The following is a 23,724-nucleotide window of genomic DNA, read 5'->3' as shown; positions in this document are numbered from 1 at the left end:
TCCTCATGGAAAATCAAGTAGGGGCTCTTGTAAGACAACGCCCCAGCTCAGACACATGTCTTGCTGAAGTCAAGGCCAACAGTGTGACGGTCTTCCCCATAAGATACTTTACGTCAACCTCCTGTAATGGTTCAAACCAGTCCGATTGGAGGAAATGAAGCACCAAATTGAGATCCCAAGGTGCTGTGGGAGGCAGAAAGGGAGGTTGGATGTGCAGAACACCTTTCAAGAATGTCTGGACCTCAGGGAGAGAAGCCAATTGTTTCTGAAAGAAAATAGACAAGGACGAAATCTGAACTTTTATGGAGCCTAGGCATAGGCCCACATCGACTCCTGACTGTAGAAAAAGCAGGAAACGTCCCAGATGAAATTCCACCGTTGAATATGTCTGCTCTCACACCAAGAGACATAATTCTTCCAGATATGATGGTAATGTTTAGATGTTACCCCCTTCCTGGATTGGATCATAGTCGGGATGACCTTGTCCGGAATCCCTATCCTGGCTAGAATCAGCCTTTCAACTTCCATGCCGTTAAACGTAGCCATGGTAAGTCTTGATAGATGAATGGGTCCTGTTGCAGAAGATCCTCTCGAAGAGGCAGAGGCCATGGATCTTCGATCAGCATCATGAGATGATCCATATACCAGGCCCCTGGTGGCTACTCCGGAGCAATGAGGATTGCTTGAACCTTTTCCCTTTTTATTCTTTTTAGAATTCTTGGGATCAGAGGAAGTGGAGGAAACAAGTACACCAGCTGGTAGACTCACGGAGTTGTCAGGGCGTCTACCGCCACTGCCTGTGGGTCCCTCGACCTGGAACAATACGACTTGAGCTTCTTGTTGAGTCAAGAGGCCATCATGTCGATTTGTGGATACCCCACCGACGTGTCAACCACCGTAACACCCTCGGGTGAAGGCCTCACTCCCCCGGGTGCAGGCCTCACTCCCCCGGGTGCAGGTCGTGTCTGCTGAGGAAGTCTGCTGCCCAGTTGTCTATTCCCAGAATGAAGATCGCCGACAACGCACCGGCGTGTTTTTCTGCCCAGAGGAGAATCCTTGACACCTCTGACATTGCGGCTCTGCTTTTCGTTCCGCCCTGTCGGTTTATGTATGTTACCGCCGTCACATTGTCCGACATGAATGGCCTGATTCTGAAGAAGAGATGAGGCCTGTTGTAGATAGCCCTGAGTTCCAGGATGTTTATTGGAAGGACAACTTCCTGACTTGACCACCTTTCATGAAACTGAACCCCCTGGGTGACTGTACCGCAACATCTGAGGCTTGCATCTGTGGTCAAAAGGATCCAATTTTGAATCCCGAACCTTCAACCCACCACTAGGTGAGAAGTTTGTAGCCACCACAGGAGGGAGACCCTGGATTTCGGCGACAGACGAATCCTCTGGTGCATGTGCAGATGTGATCCGGACCATCTGTCTAACAAATCCAGGTGGAAGGGCCTCGTATGAAACCTTCTGTACTGAATTGCTTTGTAAGAAGCCACCATTTTCCCCAGAAGGCAGATGCAGAGATGTACTGAGATCCGGGTTGGCTTCAAGACGGCCCGAACCATCGACTGGATTACCATTGCCTTTTCCAAGGGTAGGAACACCATCTGAGACACTGTGTCCAGTATCATTCCCAGGAAATGAAGCTTCTGCGTTGGTTCTAGGTGAAATTTTGGTTGGTTCAGAATCCACCCATGATCCAGGAGTAGCCTGGTTGTGAGACCAATGTTCTCCAACAACTGCTCCCTTGATGGCGCCTTTATAAGAAGATCGTCTAGGTACGGAATTATGTTCACTCCTTGTTTGCGGAGTAGTATCATCATCTCTGCCATCACTTTGGTGAACACCCTTGGTGCCGTGGAGAGATCAAATGGCTGGGCCTGGAACTGGTGGTGACAGTCCTGCAGTGCAAACCGTAGATAAGCCTGATGAGGCGGCCAGATCGTAATATGATGGCACGCATCCTTGATATCCAGAGACACTAGGTATTCCCCTCCTCCAGACCTGAGATCACCGCTCTCAGAGACTCCATCTTGAATTTGAACACTCGTAAATACGGGTTCAGAATCGGTCTTACCGAACCGTCCGGTTTCGGTACTACAAACAAGCTGGAATATTAACACTTTTGTGTAGATGAGGTGGAACTGGGACAATGATCTGGGTCTGTCACAGTTTCTGAATGGCGTCCTGTAAGGTTATGCTTGCCTCTTGTGAAACTGGTAAGCCTGATTTGAAGAATCTGTAAGGTGGGAGCTCCTGGAACTCCAGTCTGTAGCCCTGGGACATAATGTCTATGACCCAGAGATCCTGGAAAGATCTTGTCCAGATGTGACTGAAGAATTCTAGCTGGACTCCCACCTGCCTGTCTTCAAGGCATAGCGGTCCACCGTCATGCTGAAGGCTTTGAGGAAACAGAGCCTTAGCCCTGATCCTGTGAACCGGCAGTGGCTGGTTTGCGTGGTTTACCTCTAGCACCTCTGACAGTGGTTGAAGAACATCTGGCCTTGCCCCTCTATTTGGCAGTCCGAAAGGACTGTAGATTTGGTCCTGAGAAGGCCTTCCTAGCTGTCGGAGCTGCAGAAGGTAGTTATGTGGACTTACCCGCAGTAGCTCGTGAGATCCACTTGTCAAGTTAATCTCCAAATAAGGCCTCACCTGTGAAAGGCAGGCCTTCCACGCTTTTCTTTGAGTCCGCGTGAGCAGTCCACTGACGCAGCCATAATCTCCTGCGTGCCAACACTGCCAAAGCTGTAGTGCGTGCATTAAGCAAACCTATCTCTTTTATGGCTTCTACCCTAAAGTTTGCAGAGTATTGTATATGTTGCAGGAGTAAAACAATTTCCTCTTGAGGTAAGGTGTCTAACCCCTCAATAAAATTACCAGACCATTTGGCAATGGCCAGTGTAATCCACCCACATGCTATAGTAGGTCTCTGCTCCGCCCCTGCACCTGTATACAAAGATTTGAGTGTAGTCTCAATCTTACGATCAGCTGTATCCTTTAGGGAGGCTGTACCAGGCATAGGTAACACTATTTTACGTGAGAGCCTGGAGAGTGATGTATCCACTATCGGTGGATTTTCCAATTTTTTCCTATCCTCAGGAGGAAAAGGAAAAGATGACAATAACTGTATAGGAATTTGAAATTTCTTATCTGGAGTAATCCACGGTTCTTCAAACAGGGTATTCAATTCCTTTGACACAGGAAAAGTGGCTGAGGACATTTTCTTTACATTAAAGAAAGATTCCTCACACTCCTCTGTCACCTTATCAGGTATATTGAGGACATCTCTGATAGAATCTAAAGGCCCATATAGATGGGCCGATGCGGGGAGAGATGAGTGCTAAGCGAACCGCTCAGCACACATCTCTCCCGCCGCTCAGCACAGCGCGATCTGTGCTGAGCATGCGGGGGGAGACGGGGGGGCCACTCATTTCACCCAGCGGGTGAAGTGAGCGACCCGCTAGATTGGCATGCACGGCAGGCCAATCCAGCAGCAGCGATAGCGATGCGCGGGGCTGCGCATCGCTATCGCTGTAATCTAGTCAGATTGCTTAGAATATCGCTCCGTGAGTACCCCCCTTAAGAGAGCCTCTACACCCTGCAACAGAGTACCCTCCCCTACCTCGAAGTCCACCTCACCTTTTCTGACCGCTCATTGGGGGTCATTCCGAGTTGATCGCTCGCTAGCAGTTTTTAGCAGCCGTGCAAACACTATGCCGCTGCCCACTGGGAGTGTATTTTAGCATAGCAGAGGTGCGAAAGGTTGTATCGCAGTGCGGCTACAAAATTTTTTTGTGTAGTTTCAGAGTAGCTCAAAACCTACTCAGCGCTTGCAATCACTTCAGACTGTTCCGTTCTGGATTTGACGTCACAAACCCGCCCAGTTTCGCCCAGCCACGCCTGCGTTTTTCCGCACACTCCCTGAAAACGGTCAGTTGCCACCCAGAAACGCCCACTTCTTGTCAATAAAAAAAAAACACAGACTGGAACTGCGCTTAACATCCAATTAAAGATTTTATTCACTCTCACAATAAAAAATATATATATTTTTACAATCACCAGCCGGATTTCACATATTGCACAAACCATAAATATACTAATAAGGACCTTCAATGCCTCTATAACACATAATTAGCATACAAAAATCTCTTAAAAACAAAAATTAAGAACTCAGTGCACACATAGTCGTTTCACTGACTATAAGACTGCTCATAGGTGACTCCTATAACCTTGCAGGCGTCCCTGCAATGTATAGCATTTCGTCCAATGTCCGTATTATTTATTTCTACAACAGCAAAGGAATAATGAAATATTCTTGTAGTGCCCCTATGTCTACGGGGTTAAACTGAATGCCAGTCATTGATTAATAACCGTCCCATGAGCAGTAGGTCAGCAAAGCAATGTTAATAATGCGGTTATGGCAAGCTTGTAAATGTCCTTCCCTTTAGCACTAGGGTATCAAGGCTGTCTCTGAATGAAATTATGGCTGCGGATGTCCGGGTACCGAGTTGATTAGTTGGTTAATGAGCCGTCATGCAGAGTATGCCTAACACACTGAGGAAGCCGCCACATCGAGGCGGTGAAACGCGTATGTGGAGTGGATAAGTGAGTTTATAGCCGGCCGGCTGAGTTATTTACCAAGCGACTGTTAGGCATACTCTGCATGATGGCTCATTAACCAACTAATCAACTCGGTACCCAGACATCCGGACCCCAGTGCTAAGGGGGAATAGGGAGTGCGCTCCCAGACCTGAGTATCATTGCAGCCATAATTTCATTCAGAGACAGCCTTGATACCCTAGTGCTAAAGGGAAGGACATTTACAAGCTTGCCATAACCGCATTATTAACATTGCTTTGCTGACCTACTGCTCATGGGACGGTTATTAATCAATGACTGGCATTCAGTTTAACCCCGTAGACATAGGGGCACTACAAGAATATTTCATTATTCCTTTGCTGTTGTAGAAATAAATAATACGGACATTGGACGAAATGCTATACATTGCAGGGACGCCTGCAAGGTTATAGGAGTCACCTATGAGCAGTCTTATAGTCAGTGAAACGACTATGTGTGCACTGAGTTCTTAATTTTTGTTTTTAAGAGATTTTTGTATGCTAATTATGTGTTATAGAGGCATTGAAGGTCCTTATTAGTATATTTATGGTTTGTGCAATATGTGAAATCCGGCTGGTGATTGTAATAATATATATATTTTTTATTGTGAGAGTGAATAAAATCTTTAATTGGATGTTAAGCGCAGTTCCAGTCTGTGTTTTTTTCTTGTTCTATTAAAGTGGTGGCAGAGGAACCAAGCCCCAGGAACGTGCGGCTAACATCCGATTTAAACACTAGCGCCCAATTTTGTGTTTTCTTGTCAATCACTCTGCGGCAAGCAGTGCGACTGAAATGCATCGCTAGACCCTGTGCAAAACTACATCGTTTGCTGTGCCTGTACATCGCGTGTGTGCATTGCGCTGCATACGCATGCACAAAACTGCTATTTTTTAGCCTGATCACTGCGCTGCGAACAAATGCAGCTAGCGATCAACTCGAAATGACCCCCATTATCAGAGTCAGAATGCAGGATCTGGGCTAGAGTACGTTTTTGAGGACTGAGACGCTGGTCTGGGTACTGAGTCCTTTTGTATAAACTCAACCATAGACTGTCTTAAGTATTGCTTCTCTTTCTCATTATGAGATAGCTTAGTAGAGATGGTGGAAATCATTCCCCTAATGGAGTCCAGCCATGCTTGCTCCGCCCCACTAGCCTGAGAAGGGATACTACACTGAGTACACACTAATGAACCCCCTGGAGAAGAGGCACACTGTGCTTACATGAAACACACTCTTTGCCTGAAATACTGCAGCAGTGACAGCACACACACAGGAAAAGGTTAAATGCACAATTAACCCACAAAGAGCCTTCCCGCGAGACACAGAGAGAGGATAGAACCAGCACATGGCGCCCTTATAGCTAAAGCTAAGCTTAGCCGGGTCGCAGGCTAAGTACCTAGATTAGGGACTAAGGGGGACATTTACTAAGCAGTGATAAAAGTGGAGAAGTGAGCCAGTGGAGAAGTTGCCCATGGCAACCAATCAGCATTGATATAACATTTATAATTTGCATACTATAAAAACATACAGAGCAGCTGATTGGTTGCCAAGGGCAACTTCTCCACTAGCTCACTTCTCCACTTTTATCTCTGCTTAGTACATGTCCCCCTTAGTACACTAGTATATAGCTCCCCCCCCCCCCCCCCCCCGATATGACCCCCTGGTACCGCTGAGGTCATCTGGAGGCTCTCCGGTGGAGTTGCGCTTCCCTGTCAGTCAGCTTCTCAGTCAGCTGCAGAAGGGTAAAATGGCACCTGTGAGCTGCTGGATCTGCTCATAGTGAAGCCCAGTCCCTTCAATGGCACACGGTCTTCCCGCTCTTCTTTATACTGACTTGTGTGACTGAATGTATAAAATGGAGACAGTCCCCTTTTAAGCCTTTATTGCCAGTCTGGGTACTGTGTACACTACAGTGTACTAAGTCTGGAGATGCATTCTGCCATGTGTAGAAGCCGTGCGTCTCTGTACCCTTATGCTGCCATAATGGCCGGCGACCCGCTAACTGGGACGCCAGCTTAGTACTCACCACTCTTCTTTCTTCTGACTCTGTTAGCGGGGAACGGGACCATTAACTCTTAGTGGGGTCGGGCCATCTCCCCCCCACCCCCAAGTCCCACGAAGCAGGCAGGCTGGTGCCATCCAGTCCTGAATGAAAATAACAAACTTTGACAATAAATGCAGAAAACTCTTCAGGAGCTTCCAGAGATGTGACCGGCTCCTTCGGGCACATTTTCTAAACTGAGTCTGGTAGGAGGTGCATAGAGGTAGGAGCCAGCACACGTAATCAATCTTCTATAGTGCCCATGGCTCCAAGTGGACCCGTCTATGCCCCATGGTACTAAATGGATTCCCAGTATCCCCTAGGACGTAAGAGAAAATATATTACTGTGGTACTACCTTCATCCACAGTGTCGCACAACACATGTATGAGTACGAAATAAAATATATTACTGTGGTACCAACTTCAACTACAGTGTCACACAATACGTGCATAAATCAGAAATAGTAATCTAACACTGTGGTTAAATTTGACCCACAGTGTCGCACAATAGGGGTCATTCCGAGTTGATCGCTCACTGACTATTTTTGCAGCGCAGCGATCAGGTAAAAAAAGGCTAAACTGCGCATGCGTATGCTCCGCAATGCGCATGCGCGTCATACGGGTACAAAGAGCATCGTTGCTGTGCAATGCTTCTAGAGACTAATCCATTCGCTCAGACGATCGCAAGGAGATTGACAGGAAGAGGGTGTTTATGGGTGTCAACTGCCCGTTTTCTGGGAGTGGTAGGGAAAACGCAGGCGTGTCCAGGCGTTTGCAGGGCGGGTGTCTGACGTCAATTCCGGGACCTCTGTCGCTAGGATCATCTCACAGGATAAGTAACTTCAGGGCTGGTCTTGTTTTGCACAAAATGTTTTTGTACTGCTCTGCTGCACATGCGATTGCACACTTGCAAAGCGAAAATACTACCCGTGGGCGGCGACTATGCGTTTGCACGGCTGTAAAAAGTAGCTAGCGAGCGATCAACTCGGAATGAGGGCCAATATGTGTATTAGTACGAAATAATAATATACTGCCATCTGACCAGCAATGTCACAGTACTTATGAAAATAAAATAAAAATTGTATAGTACACTGGGGTACAGCACAGTAATAAAAAAAAATATATTTTTATAATTATATTTTAGGCTTTTTAGCTTTTATTATTTTAATTTTACACTGGGACTAGCAGAAAGAGCGGTACTTTTTGCAAAGCACCTGTTAGACAAATGTTATAGAGATGGTTCAAGTTGATGGTACAATTGCTGGGACAATAGAAATACTCAGAGAGATCGACGACCCTGTTCTGCTCAACTCCTACGGTCCAGACATACCTGCACCATCATTCCTGCCACCAAGTTCAAACTTAGACCACAAGTTGAGAACAACATACAAGATACTTTGCAGAACTCCAGGTTGTGGCTCAAAGCCACTCATGATAAAATATTAATTGCTTAAGACCGTAGTCCTCTGGACAGACCGTACCGTCCAGACAGTGTTTTATTTATTTATTAACAGTTTCTTATATAGCGCAGCATAGTCCATTGTGCTTTTGTATCAGTGCAACAGGTGCCACCTCCCAGGGGTGTGTGAGCCAACACCTCATTCTCTCCTGGCACTGACTGAGGGTGTCAGAACACCCATCATGAACAGTGAGTCCTCTAAAAGAAGTACCTATTTGCGTGCAGGGAAGACCCATGCCCTTGCACAATAGTGAACTTATTCAGGCACTGGACACACCATTAACCCCTTCCTTTATTTTCAAGTCTTGGAGAATTTGCAAACCTAATCCAATACTCCATGACTATGTATGTTACTTAGGGAGACATGTACTAAGCAGTGATAAAAGTGGAGAAGTGAGCCAGTGGAGAAGTTGCCCATGGCAACCAATCAGCACTGACGTAACATTTCTAATTTGCATACTATACAATTGTACGGAGCAGCTGATTGATTGCCATAGTAAATTTCTCCACTGGCTCATTTCTCCACTTTTATCACTGCTTAGTGCATACACCCCTTAATCTCCCATTTTTTTCAGTTTATGTTTGTTCTTTGTTACACACTGTCCCTGCAACCAACACAAGAAGGTAGGGATTGCATCTCTGCCATCTACTTGTTATTCTGGAGGTACTGCTGCAGCCATGTTTCAGCATGACTGCAGCTAGTAGAGTTACAATTCTGCAGCTCTTCAGACTCCTGTGGTGATTTACACATAAACTACTTGACAATGACTATTGTAAAACTTTTCATATTAATGGGGTTATGTGCTAAAGAGACTTACAGGACATATATGTGCACCATGGCAGAAATGTCTTTACCAGGGCTGTTTCTAGCCAATTTGGCTCCCAGTGCGAGATTTAAAAATGCGCCCCCCCATGACATAAAAAAGTGCCCCCCCCCCCACACACACCTAGATAAAAAAACAACAACTTGCGCGCGCACCCGGCAAGGGGGCGTGGTCTCATCTAAATGGGTGTGGCCTCGTCTGAAAAGACTACCTCACAATCCAGTTTTTGACGACAGGGAAAAAAAATTCTACCATAATAAGCCCCACACAGTAATGCCCCCTGCACCATATATGCCACACACCGCAATGCCCTTGATACATTAAATCCCCACACTACGGCAGGCAAGAGTCCCCATTTCACACATTACGGCAGGTGTCCCCATTTTACACATTGAGAGAGAGAGAGAGAGAGAGAATACATACAGAGGTGATTACCGCTCTCCGGCCCACCTCACCAGTCGCTCCTCGCGCCGGCCTTTCCCTCCTCCTAACTTGGATCCCCCTCTGTACTCCGCTCGGGGGGGGGGAGGGTTTCGCGGAGTGACGGGGTTGCGTCGTGACGTAACGACGCAACCGCGTCATTCCGTGAAACTCCGCCCCCCGAGCGAGTTACTCGGGGAGAAATAGGAGGGGTAAGCAGGGAGCCACAGTTAGTGCCGTGGCAGGCGCCCAGTGCGGTTGCACTGCTCGCCTGCCCCAAGAAACGGCCCTGGTCTTTACTGTGACAACTGTGCATGGTTTGCAAAACATAAATGCTTGGTTCAAAGCACAGCTTCCTATCACATTATGTAGCTGTTCTGTGTATGGTTTATATGTGCTGCTCTATGTAACGGCATTAAAGTGCATTTGTAATTTGACATGAGACAATTTTATGTCACGACTCTCAGATAGAGCAGCACACACCCTCTTCAGCACCACACACACAGGTGTTGTTTTAACAATCTGCTTGAAATGCTCACGCAAAAGTAGGCTAGTATGAATCAAATTTTAAGTAGATTTGACAAAGGACTCTGAACTAGGAATGACCATCGACCATTGATTGTTAACAGCCATCGATGGTTTACCACTGATGGTTGATGGTTGTTCTCCAACATCTAAGGCAGAGAGCCCTGTGATGTTTTCTTTCTTGCTTCCCGCTGGATACATGGAGCATAGCTCATGCTCTGAGCTGTGAAGCTCCACCCCCTCCCCTTAATGGCCTGGTGTGTCATGACCTGCAAAGCCCCTCCTCCCTCCCTTATTGGCCCACTACCTAGCGTTACAATGGTTTCACGCCATCATTGCTAAAGCACCGATGTTAAGCCTTCAATGGCCAACCCTACTCTGAACTGTACAACAGAGAACAGAACAACCAATGGCTGATGTGCAATGTTACTGCTTATGAGACCACAGTGAAAACCTCTGCACAGATTTAGGGGTCTATTTACTAAGCCATGAACGGAAATAAAATGGATGGAGACTTAGGGGTCTATTCATGAAGCAGTGAAAAGAGTGGAGAAGTGAGCCTGTGGAGAAGTTGCCCAGGGCAACCAATCAGCTGCTCTGTACAATTGTATAGTATGCAAATTATAAATGTTACTTCAATGCTGATTTTCACTGCTTCATGAATAGACCCCAAAGTCCCAGCCAATTGGCTCCTAACTGCCATATTACAGGCTTTGTTTGAAAAATGACAGTTAGGAGCTAATTGGCTGGTACTTTATCTCCGTCCACTTTATCTCCATCCAAGGCTTAGTAAATAGACCTAATAATTTTCAAAAGGGTATCAAGTGAAGAATGAGAGTGTGCACTAAAATGTGCCAGAAACCGTGGCTGGAAAGTAAACGGTAACTTCAGATTTTAGAACCGACGATTCAAATGGGGCCAAGATGCACTACTCTAAGATGCTGTATGAGGGTGGGCACAAGAACAGGCTATTGTATATAACTTGTGACATTAGGATGGAATCTGCTTTGGAGTATGGTCATATTAATAGGTTTTGTATTGTAACTTGCATCTTTCCTTAAATACCATCATACTAGCTTGTTTAGTGTCCACCGTGCTTAGCATCTGAGCTAGCGGCAGGTGCAGGACAAGCGGAATGACTTTAAAATTGCATGAAAACCTTCATTTCAGCCATGGGGTGTAATGCATTCTTTATTAGCAATTAAAACAAAACATGTGGTCTTTCCTGTGACACACTGTCTCACTGAGTCGGGTGAAACAGGAGAACACAATGGTTGGTAGTAGACTAGTTGTCACCGAACCATTGCACTGTCAGATCACCTTTTGTTGGCTGTTTGCTCCATGAAGTATCAGTTTCTCTCTGGTTATTAGAGAACACTGGGTGCCTTCCTTGTTTATCCCCACATCACTACAGGTACTAGGAAAGACTTCAGTATAGTAAGAATGAACCTGTTTCTCTAAGTTTGTCAGCGTGAGTAAACAATTCACCAGTCGTTCAGGATTGCTAGGTGTAGGGAAATACACTACAGCAGGACATCACTGTACACAATGAAGGCTGAGTCGGCAACTCTTTACCGATTAACATGGCTTATTTCCGCATCTCTGCATCTGAAAGGTGAGATGACCTACCACTAATTATCACAAGCAGCTGATTTACCGTAACCCAGATGTTCTCAAACACGGTCCTTCAAGGCTCCCCAATGGTCCAGGGTTTAAGTATATCCATGCATGGGCAGAGGTCTCCTAATTAGTACCTCAGTCAATTTGATTTAATCATCTGTGCTGAGCCATGGATATACCTAAAACCTGGACTGTTGGGGTGCCCTGTGGACTGTGTTTTAGCATGTAATCATAGGCATACTGTATGTAAGCCTGGTAAAAATGTAGTTCTGTGGTTGAATGAGAGTGCAAGTGAAATGCTTAGTTGCACTGGGGAGGAGAACATGCAGGGAGTGCTGCAGAGGACCTGTATACACATTACTGGGAATATGTATCACACCCACACGTGTGGAGGGAGTAGATATAATAGTAAGCAAGCACCATAGAAACTGTAAAGGCTGCTTTGTGTTTAATTATGTCACTTGTTTTATTGCAGACAGATACATAGGAATGTTTTGCTACTGACAAAGGGACTAATTCAGATCTGTTCGCAGCAGCAAATTTGTTAGCTAATGGGCAAAACCATGTGCACTGCAGGGGTTGCAGATATAACATGCGCAGAGAGAGTTAGATTTGGGTGGGTTATTTTGTTTCTGTGCAGGGTAAATACTGGCTGCTTTACTGTTACACTGCAATTTAGATTTCAGTTTGAACACACCCCACCCAAATCTAACTCTCTCTGCACATGTTATATCTGCCTCCCTGCAGCAGGGCCGTAACTAGGTGTGTGCGGAAGGGGCACTGCACATAGCACTGCAGGGTAGGAGGCACTGTTGGCGGCACTCGTCAATTATCTGTTTTAATTACTTTCACTTGCAGCTACCCCCCTTTTTCAAAGCCCAGCATCTCCTGACCACCGCTGTCTCCTACCCTGATCCCTTCTGTCACTAATACCTATACAGAGTTCATGGACTTGACTTGATAGCTCTTTGAAGAGTCCTAACTATTTGAAGCTTACCTTGTAGTTTGTGAAGGGGTAATCAGTATTGCGGCTGGGCTGATCTATGTAGTGTGTGGCTGCAAGGGATTGGAGGTGTAGCTGCACACTGCAGGTATCTGCTCGATTATGGTGCTGGTTATTTCTTTACTGGGCACAGGTAGCTTCATATAGTAAGAAATCTCATAGTTTTTATGCAAGATCAAGTGGCTCGGTGGGTGGGGTGTTTGGCTGGGATGCAGCAGCAGTGCCGTAACTAGACATTTTAGCGATGTGTGCAAGAAACGGCATTGGAGCCCCCCTCTATGTAAACAGGCAGTGCGTGCCATAGGTGCGCGCCAAAAATATAGGGGCGTGGCCACAAACTAATACCAATTCATATAACGGTGCACAGTAGTCTCCATTATCCAAATTACGCCGCACAGTAGCACCACTACACCAGGTAGAGCCCCTTTTACACATTACAGCGGACAGATTCCCCTTTATACACATTACGGCAGACAGCGTCCTCTTTTTACACATTACGGCAGACAGCGTCCCCCTTTTTTACACATTAGGACAGACAGCGTCCCCTTTTTTACACATTTCGGCAGACAGCATCCCCTTTTTACACATTACAGCAGACAGCGTCCCCTTTTTACACATTACAGCAGACAGCGTTGCCTTTTTACACATTATGGCAGACAGCGTCCTCCTTTTTACACATTACCGCAGACAGCGTCCCCTTTTTACACATTACAGCAGACAGCGCCCCCTTTTTACACATAACGGCAGACAGCGTCCCCTTTTTACACATTACAGCAGACAGCGCCCCCTTTTTACACATTACGACAGACAGCGTTCCCTTTTTACACATTACGGCAGACAGCGTTCCCTTTTTACACATTACGGCAGACAGCGTCCCCTTTTTACACATTAAGGAAGCCAGTTTCCCTTTTTACACATTGTGGCAGACAGACAGAATATGTAGATAGATAGACAGACAGACAGACAGAAAGAAAGAAAAGATTATACTTACTGTCTCTGCTGGCAGTCAGGCTCCTCGGTGCAGCTTGATGGCAGATGATGATCCCGGGCAGGGGAGAAAGAGGAGGAGGGAGGTGGAGGAGGGAGCTGCAGCAGTGCAGTGTAATTGGAGGAGGCGCTGCTGCTGCTGTCCCTTTCCTTCACCATAGGCTGTTCTCCGGCACTGTAAATGCTGGGAAGCGCTTCCCTCATCACAGCGGCGGAGGACAGCCTATGGTGAAGGAGAGGGACAGCAGTAGCAGCAGCGCCTCCACCAATTACACTGCGCTGCTGCGGCTCCCTCCTCCTTCCCCCCGTGGTGCAGCGCTCCTCTCCTCAGCGGGCAGCGGCATGTAATGAGTCAGTTTGACTCATTACATGCCGCGCTGGCTTTGGGTCCCTGGACAGTAGTGGGCCCCAGTGCAAGGCACTGCTTGCACTGGCCGTAGTTCCCGCCACTGTGTATACATATATATATATATATATATATACATATAGTACATGCATGCATACACACACATATATCGATACACAATACACACATACATATGTAACACACACACCTCCACACTCACCAAGCAGGGGATCAGCTGTCAGCTGCCTCCAGGTCCAGGACAAGGCAACATTCTATTAGGCTCCGCCCCCAAAATGTTGCGATTTGTGGGTCTTCCGAACTTTTGGTTGATGGGACCGCAGTGGCTCTGCTGCCTGTCACTGATTGTGGTGCTGGCAACTCTGAGTGTATGCTGGGGGGGACTGGTGACTGGAGGAGCTCCACAGACTCCTCCAAACTGCAAGCCTCTGGAAGGTGCCGGTACAGTTTAGCATGGTGACTGACGTGCTACTGGGGGCGGGACCACATATAGCATCCGGTCCCTCCGTAGTACTGGCTTCTCCTCCTTTAATTCCGGTAAGGGAGAAGGGGGGACGGTGAGGGGAGCCGCGTGCAGTGGGAAGCCGGGGGTTGCTCGACACTCTGGCAAAATACGGGAGGCTCCCGTGGGTAGGCAAGTCTGCTTGGTGGGTGGGTTGTCTGAGACTCCGGAGTCCGGCACCATTTCCCCCCCTGCAGCCCGCCCCCTCTCCTTTACAATCTGCGCTGCCGTTGTTAGAAGCTCTGCCCACGCTGTTACACAAATAGCAGACACAGCCCAGCCAGAGTGCTCACCTGCTCTGGAGCTGTTGCCAGCTGCCTCTCCCCCCAGCTAACCCCACAGACAGGTGTGCCCGCACCCGCAGCAGAACACACGTCTGCACAGTGGGGGACTTGCCACTGCTGCCACATTAAAACACAACAGGGCAGCCAATTGGGGGGGTCAGCGTACAATGCTCCTCCATCACAAGTGCGCTGTGTGCAATGCCCACTCTGCACACACGTAGTTACGGCCCTGCGCAGCAGGTTGTGGGTTTGAGTCCTGGGTGTCGCAGTATATTGAAATGTGTTATTTAATGAGGGGTATAGTGACTGAATGGTGCGAGCTCTTGGGTTGAGTGCATGAATGTGTTATAAAGAGGATTTGCATCCAAATCCATTTTGTTACAGTATAAAATGTGGGACAGGGCATCATAGCATGGGCTTTCTCTGGGATCAAGTTTGTCATGCTCCTTCCCCGCGATGTATGTACCTTATGTCCCTATTGAAATAATGGGGGGTGGGGGTGGGCGCCAATTCTCTATCTGGCACAGGGCACCAAAAAGTCTAGGTACGGCTCTGCCCTGCAGTGCACATGGTTTTGCCCATTAGCTAACAAATTTGCTGCTGTGATCAGATCTGAATTAGGCCGATTGTGTAACGCCGGCCATACAAACTGTCCGATAATAATGCCTGTAAATATCCATAACTGTATCCTAGTTATCTCACAATATTTTATATATATATATATATATATATATTTATTCCATGACTGTATCCTAGTTATCTCATAATGATTTTAAAACCTATTGAAATATATATATATATATATATATATATATTCTAATGTAAGCTGGAAGTGTACAGTGGTAGTGTACTGGGTTGTAACAAATCTTTTCTATGAATCGGTGTAGAAAATAGTTTGTTGGCTGTAGATAAGTTAAATTTGTATAATCAAACATTTTCTGAATAATTTTTCTCATTTGTAAATAAAAACAAGAGGGATGCAATTACTGCTTTTATTTCCATAAAAGGCTTTTTTTTGTATGGTATAAAGGGGCCCATTTATCAACGAGTTTTATCATATGCAACATGTTTTAAAACTCGTCGCATAGGACAAGTGGTGCTCCTACCAATAAGCTCACAACTGTCATTTTTCAAATACGTCAGTCAGGAGCTGATGTGCTCGTTGCATATGATAAAACTCATTGATAAATGGGCCCCATTGTACATATAACCAGTGGCGGCTGCTCCTCCTGGGTTGCAGCGCCGGCCACACATTGCAGGGGGGAACTGATCAGCTCATCTAAACATATATGCAATGTGGATACTGTTGCAATTACTGAGTCATGGTGCACTGAGAATCATGACTGGGACATAGCTATACCAGGATACAATTTATTTAGGAAGGATAGAATGGGAAGAATAGGAGGAGGGGTAGCAATGTATGTGAAAAAAAGCATAAATGCTACTTTAATATGAAATGTTGAGGACAAAACTGAGGCCCTTTGGGTCACCACGGAAACTGGGGAGAAGGACATTATTCGCTTTGGGGTGATCTATAGACCACCAGGGCAGGGGCAGGATTTGGACAGGAACCTATTGTTGGACATCTCTAAAATGGCTCTAAAGGGAGAAGTCATAATCATGGGAGACTTTAAGTTATCTGATGTAAATTGGGAGGGATCCTTTGCAAGTTCAGATACAAGTGGCAAATTTCTAAATTCCTTACAGGGAGCATCTCTCAAGCAATTGGTGAGGGAGCCCACTCGCAATGACTCAATATTAGATTTAATTCTTACAAATGGTGACAGGATATCAGACATATATGTGGGTGAGCACCTGGGATCCAGTGATCATCAAGCAGTATGGTTTAGTATAAAGACAGGATCCAACTCCTGTCACACAAAAACAAAGGTGTTGGATTTTAGAAATGCTGACTTTGCAAAAATGGGGAGATGTTTAAGTGATTCATTGGCGGACTGGAAGAACTTGGAAGGGGTGCAGGAGAGATGGGAAAAACTGAAAAGTGCAATACTAAGGGCAACTACCTTTGTATCAAAAGTGTTAGGAAAAGCACCAGGAAAAGGAAGCCAGTGTGGTTTACAAAAGAAGTATCAACTAGTGTGAAAGCAAAAAAGATGGCTTTAAGGAAATACAAACAGATTCAAAATAATAATGACAAAGAGATGTATCTTGACAGACGGAAGGATGTTAAGAAAGTGATTAGACTACCAAAGGCAGAAGCTGAGGAGAAAATGGCCCTGTCAGTAGATAAAGGGGGCAAAACTTTTTTTAAGTATATAAATGAAAGGAGAAAATCAAATGGAGGAATAATAAGACTTAAGACAGAGAGTGAGAATTTGGTGGAGGGAGACAAGGCAATAGCAGAACACCTAAATAATTATTTTTGCTCAGTATTTACTACAGAAGGAGAAGGGAAGGGGCCCCAGTTATGTTGCAAGGACATTCATAAAAATAAGGTAGATGAAAGTACATTTACAGAGGAGAAGGTCCTAACTGAACTTTCAAAACTAAACGTGGATAAATCAACGGGGCCATATGGGATACACCCAAGGATACTAAAAGAGCTAAAAGATGTGCTGGTGGCACCATTAACAGAATTATTTAACCAGTCACTAAATACAAGTGCCATTCCAGAGGACTGGAAAAGAGCAAATGTAGTTCCACTGTACAAAAGTGGAAGCAAGGAAGAAGCAAGTAACTACAGACCAGTAAGCCTTACATCAGTAGTAGGGAAAGTAATGGAAAAACTACTAAAATAAAGAGTTGTGGAATATCTTAAATCAAACAACTTACAGGATCCAAAACAGCATGGATTTACTGGTGGGAGATCATGCCAAACAAATCTTATTGACTTTTTTGACTCTGTGATGAAAATAATAGATCAAGGGGGAGCTGTAGATGTAGCATATCTAGACTTTAGTAAGGCATTTGACACTGTCCCATATCGCAGACTGCTAAATAAACTTGAAAGTGTGGGGGTGGATTATAAAATAGTTAAATGGATAAGAACCTGGATGCAGGATAGGAAACAGACAGTTGTAGTCAATGGAGTGCAATCTATGGAGGGAAATGTTACCAGTGGAGTACCCCAGGGATCTGTACTCGGACCAGTTCTCTTTAATATCTTTGTTGGTGACATTGCAAATGGTATTGAAGGGAAGGTATGCCTTTTTGCAGATGATACAAAGATATGCAACAGGGTAGACACACCAGGAGGGGTAAAACAAATGATTGATGACCTAGCTAGGCTTGAAAAAATAAGATTTTACTCACCGGTAAATCTATTTCTCGTAGTCCGTAGTGGATGCTGGGAACTCCGTAAGGACCATGGGGAATAGCGGCTCCGCAGGAGACTGGGCACAACTAAAGAAAGCTTTAGGTCACCTGGTGTGCACTGGCTCCTCCCACTATGACCCTCCTCCAAGCCTCAGTTAGGACACTGTGCCCGGACGAGCTGACATAATAAGGAAGGATTTTGAATCCCGGGTAAGACTCATACCAGCCACACCAATCACACCGTATAACTCGTGATACTATACTCAGTTAACAGTATGAATATAACTGAGCCTCTCAACAGATGGCTCAACAATAACCCTTTAGTTAGGCAATAACTATATACAAGTATTGCAGACAATCCGCACTTGGGATGGGCGCCCAGCATCCACTACGGACTACGAGAAATAGATTTACCGGTGAGTAAAATCTTATTTTCTCTGACGTCCTAGTGGATGCTGGGAACTCCGTAAGGACCATGGGGATTATACCAAAGCTCCCAAACGGGCGGGAGAGTGCGGATGACTCTGCAGCACCGAATGAGAGAACTCCAGGTCCTCCTCAGCCAGGGTATCAATTTTGTAGAATTTAGCAAACGTGTTTGCCCCTGACCAAGTTGCAGCTCGGCAAAGTTGGAAAGCCGAGACCCCTCGGGCAGCTGCCCAAGATGAGCCCACCTTCCTTGTGGAATGGGCTTTTACAGATTTTGGCTGCGGTAGTCCAGCCGCAGAATGCGCCAGCTGAATTGTGCTACAAATCCAGCGAGCAATAGTCTGCTTAGAAGCAGGAGCACCCAGTTTGCTGGGTGCATACAGGATAAACAGCGAGTCAGTTCTCCTGACTCTAGCCGTCCTGGAAACATAATTTTTCAAGGGCCTGACTACGTCCAGTAACTTGGAATCCTCCAAGTCCCTAGTAGCCGCAGGCACTACAATAGTTGGTTCAAGTGAAAAGCTGATATCACCTTAGGGAGAAACTGGGGACGAGTCCTCAATTCTGCCCTATCCATATGGAAAATCAGATAAGGACTTTTTTATGACAAAGCCGCCAATTCTGATACACGCCTGGCCGAAGCCAAGGCCAATAACATGACCACTTTCCGCGTGAGATATTTTAGATCCACGGTTTTTAGTGGCTCACACCAATGTGATTTTAAGAAACTCAACACCACGTTGAGAACCCAAGGTGCCACTGGAGGCACAACCGGGGGCTGAATATGCAGCACTCCTTTTACAATGTCTGAACTTCAGGTACTGAAGCTAGTTCTTTTTGGAAGAAAATCGACAGAGCCGAGATCTGTACCTTAATGGAGCCTAATTTTAGGCCCATAGACACTCCTGCTTGTAGGAAATGCAGAAATCGACCTAGTTGAAATTCCTCTGTTGGGGCCTTTTTGGCCTCACACCAAGCAACATATTTTTGCCATATGCGGTGATAATGTTTTGCAGTTACATCTTTCCTGGCTTGAATCAGCGTAGGAATGACTTCCTCCGGAATGCCCTTTTCCTTTAGGATCCGGCGTTCAACCGCCATGCCGTCAAAACGTAGCCGCGGTAAGTCTTGGAACAGACAGGGCCCCTGCTGCCGCAGGTCCTGTCTGAGCGGCAGAGGCCATGGGTCCTCTGATATAATTTCTTGAAGTTCTGGGTACCAAGCTCTTCTTGGCCAATCTGGAACCACGAGTATCGTTCTTACTCCTCGCCTTCCTATTATTCTCAGTACCTTTTGTATGAGAGGCAGAGGGAGGAACACATAAACCGACTGGTACACCCACGGTGTTACCAGAGCGTCCACAGCTATCGCCTGAGGGTCCTTTGATCTGGCGCAATATCTTTTATAGCTTTTTGTTGAGGCGGGACGCCATCATGTCCACCTGTGGCCTTTCCCAATGGTGTACAATCCTTTGGAAGACTTCTGGATGAAATCCCCACTCTCCCGGGTGGAGGTCGTGTCCGCTGAGAAGATCTGCTTCCCAGTCGTCCACTCCGGGAATGAACACTGCTGACAGTGTTAACACATGATTTTCCGCCCATCGGAGAATCCTTGTGGCTTCTGCCATCGCCATCCTGCTTCTTGTGCCGCCCCGTTGGTTTACATGGGCGACTGCCGTGATGTTGTCTGATTGGATCAGTACCGGCTGGTTTTGAAGCAGAGGCCTTGCCTGACTCAGGGCATTGTAAATGGCCCTCAGTTCCAGAATATTTATGTGTAGGGAAGTCACTTGACTTGACCAAAGTCCCTGGAAGTTTTTTCCCTGTGTGACTGCCCCCCAGCCTCAAAGGCTGGCATCCATGGTCACTAGGACCTAGTCCTGTATGTCGAACCTGCGGCCCTCTTGCATGGAACCTGCCGAATGGGATTGCTTCGTAGGAAGCTACCATTTTTTCCCAGGACTCGCGTGCAATGATGCACCGATACCTGTTTTTGCTTCAGGAGGTCTCTGACTAGAGATGACAGTTCCTTGGCTTTCTCCTCCGGGAGAAACACTTATTTCTGTTCTGTGTCCAGAACCATCCCCAGGAACAGTAGACGTGTCGTAGGAACCAGCTGTGACTTTGGACTGTTTAGAATCCAACCGTGCTGTTGTAGCACTTTCCAAAATAGTGCTACCCCGACTAGCAACTGCTCCTTGGACCTTGCCCTTATAAGGATATTGTCCAAGTACGGGATAATTAAAACTCCCTTTTTTCGAAGGAGTATCATCATTTTGGCCATTACCTTGGTAAACACCCTCGGTGCCATGTACAGTCCAAACGGCAGTGTCTGGACTTGGTAATGGTAATCCTGTACCACAAATCTGAGGTACTCCTGGCGAGGATGGTAAATGGGGACATGCAGGTAAGCATCCTTGATGTCCCAGGATCCCATGTAATCCCCCTCGTCCAGGCTTGCAAAAACCGCCCTGAGCGATTCCATCTTGAACTTGAATTTTTTTATGTATGTGTTCAAGGATTTTAAATATAAAATGGGTCACACCGAACCATGCGGTTTCGGTACCCCAAACCGTGTGGAATAGTAACCCCGTCCTTGTTGAAGTAGAAGCACCTTGAGTATTACCTGCTGGGAATACAGCTTATTAATTGCCTCTAGCGCAGCCTCCCTGCCTGAGGGAGTTGTCGTCAAGGCATATTTGAGGAAACGGCGGGGGGGAGACATCTCGAATTCCAGCTTGTACCCCTGAAATACTACTTGAATGAAACAGGGATCCACCTGTGAGCGAGCCCACTGATCGCTGAAATTTTTGAGACGGCCCCCCACCGTACCTGGCTACACCTGTGGAGCCCCCGCGTCATGCTGTGGACTCAGAGGAAGCGAGAGAAGAATTTTGATTCTGGGAACAGGCTGACTGGTGCAGCTTTTTCCCTCTCCCCATGTCTCTGTACAGAAAGGAAGTGCCTTTGACCCGCTTGCTTTTCTGAAGCCGAAAGGACTGTACCTGATAATACAGTGCTTTCTTAGTCTGTGAGGAAACCTGAGGTAATGGATACGAGGTCCCAGAGACCATCCCCAAATAATTCCTCACCCTTATAAGGCAGAGTCTCTATGCGCCTTTTAAAGTCAGCATCACCTGTCCAGTGACAGGTCTCTAATACCCTCCTGACAGAATGGTCATTACATTCATTTTGAATGCCAGCCGGCAAAATATCCCTCTGTGCATCCCTCATATATAAGACGACGTCTTTAATATGTTCTCATGTGTGACAGGGTCACCGACCACGCTGCAGCAGCACGATCTGCAGGTCTCAGTCTAGTACCTGAGTGTGTAAATACAGACTTCAGGATAGCCTCCTGCTTTTTATCAACAGGTACCTTCAAAGTGGCCGTTCCTAAAACGGCAGTGCCACCTTTTTTGACAACCGTGTGAGCGCCTTATCCACCCTAGGGGATATCTCCCAGCGTAACTTATCCTCTGGCGGGAAAGGGTACGCCATCAGTAACTTTTTAGAAATTACCAGTTTCTTATCGGGGGGAACCCACGCTTTTCACACACTTCATTCATTCATCTGATGGGGGAACAAAACACTGCCTGCTTTTTCTCCCCAAACATAAAACCCTTTTTTTTAGTGGTACTTGGGTTAATGTCAGAAATGTGTAACACATTTTTTATTGCCGGGATTAAGTCACGGATGTTCCTAGTGGATTGTGTATATGTCTCAACCTTGTCGACACTGGAGTCAGACTCCGTGTCGACATCTGTGTCTGCCATCTGAGTGAGCGGGCGTTTTTTGAGCCCCTGATGGCCTTTGAGACGCCTGGGCAGGCGCGGACTGAGAAGCCGGCTGTCCCACAGCTGTTACGTCATCCACCCTTTTATGTAAGGAGTTGACACTGTCGGTTAATACCTTTCACCTAACCATCCACTCTGGTGTCGGCCCCACAGGGGGCGACATCACATTTATCGGCATCTGCTCCGTCACCATATAAGCCTCCTCATTAAACATGTCGACACAGCTGTACCGACACACCGCACACACACAGGGAATGCTCTGACTGAGGACAGGACCCCACAAAGCCCTTTGGGGAGACAGAGAGAGAGTATGCCAGCACACACCAGAGCGCTATATAATGTGGGGATTAACACTATAACTGAGTGAAATTTCCCCAATAGCTGCTTGTATATATAATATTGCGCCTAAATTTAGTGCCCCCCTCTCTTTTTAACCCTTTGAGCCTGAAAACTACAGGGGAGAGCTTGGGGAGCTTTCTTCCAGCTGCACTGTGAAGAGAAAATGGCGCCAGTGTGTCTGAGGGAGATAGCTCCGCCCCTTTTTCGCGGACTTTTCTCCCGCTTTTTTCTGGATTCTGGCAGGGGTATTTACCACATATATAGCCTCTGGGGCTATATATTGTGGTATTTTTGCCAGCCTAGGTGTTAATATTGCTGCTCAGGGCGCCCCCCCCCCAGCGCCCTGCACCCTCAGTGACCGGAGTGTGAGGTGTACATGAGGAGCAATGGCGCACAGCTGCAGTGCTGTGCGCTACCTTGGTGAAGACTGATGTCTTCTGCCGCCGATTTTCCGGACCTCTTCTTGCTTCTGGCTCTGTAAGGGGGACGGCGGCGCGGCTCCGGGACCGAACACCAAGGACTGGGCCTGCGGTCGATCCCTCTGGAGCTAATGGTGTCCAGTAGCCTAAGAAGCCCAATCCGGCTGCAAGCAGGCGAGTTCGCTTCTTCTCCCCTTAGTCCCTCGCTGCAGTGAGCCTGTTGCCAGCAGGTCTCACTGAAAATAAAAAACCTAAATCTATACTTTCTTTCTAAGGGCTCAGGAGAGCCCCTAGTGTGTATCCAACCTCGGCCGGGCACAAAATCTAACTGAGGCTTGGAGGAGGGTCATAGTGGGAGGAGCCAGTGCACACCAGGTGACCTAAAGCTTTCTTTAGTTGTGCCCAGTCTCCTGCGGAGCCGCTATTCCCCATGGTCCTTACGGAGTTCCCAGCATCCACTAGGACGTCAGAGAAATGGTCAAGAACATGGCAACTACAGTTTAATGCTAAAAAATGAAAAATCATTCACTTGGGTCTCAAAAACCCAAAGGCTAAATATTAGAGATGAGCGGGTTCGGTTTCTCTGAATCCGAACCCGCCAGAACTTCATGTTTTTTTTCACGGGTCCGAGCGACTCGGATCTTCCCACCTTGCTCGGTTAACCCGAGCGCGCCCGAACGTCATCATGACGCTGTCGGATTCTCGCGAGGCTCGGATTCTATCGCGAGACTCGGATTCTATATAAGGAGCCACGCGTCGCCGCCATTTTCACACGTGCATTGAGATTGATAGGGAGAGGACGTGGCTGGCG

The 23,724-nt window shown here is 46.8% G+C and overlaps 1 protein-coding gene across 1 annotated transcript in view; it reads left to right on the top strand.

Annotated features, from left to right (window-relative positions):
* The first annotated feature begins 11,405 nt into the window (after positions 1-11,405).
* CHRNA9 (cholinergic receptor nicotinic alpha 9 subunit) overlaps positions 11,406-23,724 on the top strand; it is a 36,380-nt gene continuing 24,061 nt past the window's right edge. Inside the window, exon 1 of the mRNA XM_063950737.1 lies at positions 11,406-11,509. Within this exon, the coding sequence (XP_063806807.1) occupies positions 11,443-11,509 (67 nt within the window). The 5' untranslated portion in view covers positions 11,406-11,442. The remainder of the gene's footprint in view (positions 11,510-23,724) is intronic.

The sequence above is a fragment of the Pseudophryne corroboree genome, chromosome 1 (assembly GCF_028390025.1).
Source record: "Pseudophryne corroboree isolate aPseCor3 chromosome 1, aPseCor3.hap2, whole genome shotgun sequence".
Lineage (NCBI taxonomy): Eukaryota > Metazoa > Chordata > Amphibia > Anura > Myobatrachidae > Pseudophryne > Pseudophryne corroboree.
Note: the sequence above shows the minus strand (reverse complement) of the source record. Positions and strands in the feature narration are given on the sequence as shown.